Raw genomic sequence first — 5,165 nt, 5'->3', positions numbered from 1 at the left:
CTGCACAGCTGGTGCGTTTCCGCTGCAGGCCTAGGGCATCACCTGTGGAGGCAGGTCTGCACACAAGCCTGATCCACCTGAGACCTCAGAGACCCAGGGTCCCATCTTCAAAACGGAGATGAAAATCAGACACGCCTCCCAGCTGTGCTGAGGGGTGCTGTCCAGAGAGCATCCCCAGGGCACCTGGCAAATAGTAGGTGCTCAATACGGGTGAGCTGTTTATATTGTCTAAACACTGCCACAGGCTCTGCACCCTTCCTTCCAAGGGATGAGACCCGTGGGAGTCCACTCTTCAGGTGGGTTTTCTTGGCGCTTATTTTCCTACCTTGGATTTCCCTGTAAAGAATCTGCCTGCAATGCAGGAGATGTGAATTCAGTCCCCGGGTTGGGAAGATCCCCTGGAGAAGGGAATGGTAATCCATCCCAGTATTCTTGCCTGGAGAATCCCATGGACAGAGGAGCCTGGTGGGCTACAGTCCATGGGGTTGTAAAAGAGTCTGAGACGACCTAGCGAATAACACTGTTACTCATTTTCCTACCTTGCCCCCTGCCCCTTCGTCTCTCCCCCCAGCAGGGCTCCCCACCCCGAGAAGAAACCCCACTCAGGGACCACAGTAGCAGCTGAGCGTGCAGGGAAGGGAGACAGTTCCAGGGGCTTAAAGGGAAATAGTGTGAATGAAATCACCATCCATCAGGAGTCTTCCTGGCTCCGGAATCAGCTGGCAATTGTTCTTTCAGACTGTGATAACGGTCCCTGGGGGGCACTGCAGGGTAAGGGGAGGGGGTTTAGGAGCATCTGGTGGGGCTGGGACTCCAGGGAGGACGTCTCCCCTCCAAGAAGGTGCCCTTGGGCAGACGCCCCTGGGAGGTATATGAGGGGAGGAGGTGAAGGTGTACATGGTGGGCAGGGCTCTTCCCAGGGAAGCCCCCCTTTTTCCTGGACTTTGTCTCTTCAGTGAGTCCTGTGGACCTCCTTTGAAGTCATCTGCCCAGGAGTGAGGGGTCAGCCTATGCTTCAGAGTCTCCCCCTCCTCGTGGTCCCAGAATGCTCTGTCCACTCTCAGTGCTCCTGCTGGTCCCAGTCTCCCTGGCTTCTCCTACGGAGACCCCAGGTTTCAAGTGGGAAGTGGTCACAGTGACCCTCTGTTTGCACCCTTCCCCCACCTCACAGTTAAATTTTTTTCAGGATAAGGAGAAAGAAATACTAAATAGCTTGTTAATGATGGTGGCAGAGATAAGGGTTGATGTAATCTGTGCTTCCTTCCAAAAGATTCACTTTGCGGAGAAGCTCAGAGCCAACTGCCCCCATTCCTGGCTCTGCAACCAGTGGGATCCAGGCAACACTCACGTGGCTGGGAAGGGGCTGTTGGGGACCATCCTCGTACCACGCGGGGCACTGGCTCCATCGAAGCCCTGCTGGCCCCAGGGACCACCCCCCTCTCCATCACACATGCAGAGAGCGGTGAAAAGGACATCTGAGGATCCCCGTTGCAGACCAGTTTCATCTCCCTGCAGCCTTCAGCACTGGTGTGACCCTCGGCCAGCAAGAATTCCCTGCCCTGCAAAGCCCATGTAGCCTGGTGGCCCCTAAGCCTGCTTGCACCTCAGAAATACCTGGGAAACTTGAATAAAAACAAACATATGCAGCCCGATCCAGCCCTAATGACTGAGCATCTCTGAGGAGGGACCCAAGAAACCTGGCCTGTGACAAGTTCCCAAGGTGGCGTGGATGCAGAGATTCCTCCCAGGAGACTCATCTCTAGAAGGAGAGAGGTGGAGCCTGTGGCAGTGCTGAGACACCATAAATGATTCCCCTGTACTGAGCACCTACTGTTGGTCAGGAGCCCTGGGGATGCTCTCTAGGCACTCTTCCCCAGCAGCCCCGAGAGGTGCATCTGATCTTCATCCTCACTTTGCAGGTGGGACCCTGGGTCTGTGTGCAGACCTGCCTCTGTGCTCTGCAGGTGATGGCTGTAGGCCCTCAGCAGAAGCGCCTCTCATGGTACAGACTAGGACGCGGTTCCAACTCCAGCCTACCTGCCTCCAGCCACTTGTCCTCAGAGGCTCACGGATTCTGACGCACGCCTGGTCTCCACACAAACCAACACAGACAGAGAGGTGTTAGCGCTGCAGATCACAGGCCGAGGCCACCTGGGCTCCCACTTTGGGCATTTCACAGCCCTGGTCTGTTGGGACAGCCTCCCTGGACGTCGGCCCCGGGTCCCAGAGCCTCCGCATTCACTTCCTGCTCCCGTCTGTCCCCACGCAGGGGTAGAACGGCCCTCCACGCCCTCCCCAGAAATAGTCACTCTGCTATTCCTCGACCATGGCTCACAGGTCTTCCTTTTTAGCCTTCTTATTTCGGTCGCGAGAACTCCCAGTGTCTCTGCCTTCACAGGAATGCTTTCCCCGTCCACATTTTGGAATATGGCAAAATTATGGGCTGGGAGACCCAGGAAGGAAGGGGTCAGAGAGAGCAGAGAAGTGGGGAAACGTGGAAGTTGGGGAGGTTAACCCAAGTGCTAGCATTGTCGCCACCAGTGGTGACGGGTGATGGGAGAAGGCAGAGGTGGGGGCTGGTGCCAGCCAAGGGGGTACAGTGCGGGGCATGGTTCTCTAGTGGCTGGGATCAGAGGTCGGTGGGCTTAAAATCTTAAAGTGAGATGTCCACGCACTGATAAAGGTGAGAAAAAGAGCTTCATCTCTTCCCGAGCTGTGCTTGTGGCTGGAGGGTGGCTCATGGGAGCAGCGTGTCTAGGCTGACACACAGGCCTGCTTCTCTGGGCCTCTCCAGCTCACGGCCTGACCGTAAGCTTGGACAACAGCTTTATGTAGAACTCCGGCTTCCCTTGGACCCTATGGCCCTCTGAGCTACGGTTCCTTTCTTGCTACAAGGCTCTGATGGGTGGGATCAAGAAAAACACGATCCAGCACAGAGTGGCAAGCACCTCATTCGCACCGGCTCCTCCCACAGCCCCCCTCCTCATTCTAGATAAATATGCACATCTCTGCTCAAGAGTTTGCTTACTTTCCTCAATGCACGGGCTTCCTGGGTGGCTCAGTGGTAAAGAGTCCACCTGCCAATGCAGGAGGTACGGGTTCGATCCCTGAGTAGGGAAGATCCCCTGGAGGGGGAAACGGCAACCCACTTCAGCCTGGAGAATCCCATGGACAGAGGAGCCTGGCAGGAGACTGAGCTACTGAGCATGCAGGCAGGCCTCGTGTGCGGCCTGAAAGCTTCCCTTGGCCTGATGGACTCACCGTGGCGTATAATTTTCCTTTACTGTTCATGGCGACGAAGAGGGCGCTCTTCACCCCAAAGAGGCTCACCACGCCTCGCTCCACCGTGGAAATCTCCAGCAGGCCTGCCAAAGAGACAGGGGCTGTGTTACCCCAGGATTGTGCAAAGCGGTGTGGGATGTCAACCTAAAGGTGACCCCCCCCCAAGTGCATCTAGGCCCACCCTCCTGCTTCTAGAAAGTCAGGCCTTCTGTCGCCTCCACCCTGATCTCACTTTAGGAGCTGAGTTGCCAGTCTGGTCCATTCTACTGAACTGTTAACAATCGAGTTTTGCAAGGGGGAAGTTCTGACATCGGAGTTAGAGATTCCAGTGGCCACCTGGGCATCAACCTAAGGGTAGCTTCGAATCTGGGCCTAATCACATGAGGTCCTTGACATGGATAAAAAAAATGAATTCTGATTAGCTTTGTTTAAAATGTCTCCTCGCATTTCAACACATCTCAGCCCATCTAATCTTGCAAACACCGCAGCCACACAGACCCTGTCGGCTGCCCTGGGTCCTCCAGCCCCATCCCCTCCTGGGGAGAGCCCATCTAGACATCAACCCACCAACTTGTAGGGCGGGCGTGGGGGGTGGGGGCAAGCTGAACTAGAAAGAAGGATAAGCTGCAGCTGGAAAATCTGCAAACGACTTGCCTTTCCTCTCAAAGAGGGAAGTAAAATAAAAAGCAGCTCATATCTAATCTGGTCTAAGCATCCTTGCCAGTTCTCTCCACCCTCATTTTGTGGCTCCCCCTGGCTGGGGGTTCCCGGTAGTCCTATGAGGCCACAGTGGTGCCTGAAATACTGAAGGAATTAATGCCTCAGGGGCATGCTGATGGCAGAGGATGCTCAGACCTCAGCCTATGCATCCTGCAGGAGCAAAGCGAGTTGGGGGAGGTGGCTAAGCTAGTGGGCACCCAAGTGTAGAATCCCCCCCACTTTATCACAGGACCCCAGGCACCAGAGACCTGCTGGAGTCCCAGCCCCCCGCTTCCCCAACCGGCTGCGGCTGGCACTCACTGTAGGGGTTCTCCTCGTGGGTCCCGCTGATCCGGCCGTCGGGGGGCACCTGAAGGTGGAAGCCGATGCCCACGTTGCAGTACAGCCTCCGCTGCCGCTTGATCCCCACCAAGTAGCCACTCTCCCAGTTCACGCCAGCGATCTCTCCGGCCAGCCCGGCTCGAGACCTGGACAGCAGGGTGCCCCAGCCCCTCGAGGCCAGCAGTGTGCCGTTGGCTCTCGTGCCCGCAGGAGAGGGCACCACCATGCCCACTAGGACGCCGAGGAAGACGAGAGCCCGCAGCGTGCCCTGCGGACGTCCTGCTCCCCGGGACATAGTGATGAGCGGCGTCTGTCCCCGGGCCATCCACCTTGCCTCTCAGGCACGTGGTCAGAATTAATGGCCCTAAAAATACCGCCCTTCTTGTTTTTCTCCCCTCGGCATGGCGGCAGGGGCTTATTTTTGGAAGGCAGTTGAAGGCTGCTGACATGAAACCAAAGCCGGCTTTGGGCACTTGGGTCTGGAGCAGAGGGACCCAGGCTGAGCCGCGGCCGGTAGGGACCATGGCTTGGGGACGCTGCCTGGCTGGCCCGCTCTCTCCGACCCGAGTTGATTATATCGGATTGGACCTGTCTTTATAGTTCAGCCACCCGGCCCTCCCTGCCACCCATCATCACCCTGACGTCAAGTGGGCCACCTCACTTATCCAGGGCTGTAACATTAACCTGCTCCAGGGCCTGGCTGCCTCCCCAGACCCCCGGCACCCCCCCGCCCAACACACCCCACAGATTCTGGGAGCCGCTGTCATTCCAACTATGAGGCAGGAATGAAGTGAGCAGGGTGCATCTCTGAGGGAGGGGGAGATGGCTGGGGGCCACGGGGC

General features: G+C 57.0%; 1 protein-coding gene across 1 annotated transcript in view; it reads right to left on the bottom strand.

Annotated features, from left to right (window-relative positions):
- FGF6 (fibroblast growth factor 6) overlaps window positions 1-4,648 on the bottom strand; it is a 12,020-nt gene extending 7,372 nt beyond the window's left edge. The window contains exons 1-2 of the mRNA XM_010844993.1: window positions 4,303-4,648; window positions 3,262-3,365 (exon numbers count right to left, since the gene is read on the bottom strand). Of these exons, the coding sequence (XP_010843295.1) occupies window positions 3,262-3,365; window positions 4,303-4,648 (450 nt within the window). The remainder of the gene's footprint in view (window positions 1-3,261; window positions 3,366-4,302) is intronic.
- Between the last annotated feature and the right edge of the window lie 517 nt (window positions 4,649-5,165).

Source organism: Bison bison, unplaced genomic scaffold (genome assembly GCF_000754665.1).
Source record: "Bison bison bison isolate TAMUID 2011002044 unplaced genomic scaffold, Bison_UMD1.0 scf7180017864213, whole genome shotgun sequence".
NCBI lineage: Eukaryota > Metazoa > Chordata > Mammalia > Artiodactyla > Bovidae > Bison > Bison bison.
Note: the sequence above shows the minus strand (reverse complement) of the source record. Positions and strands in the feature narration are given on the sequence as shown.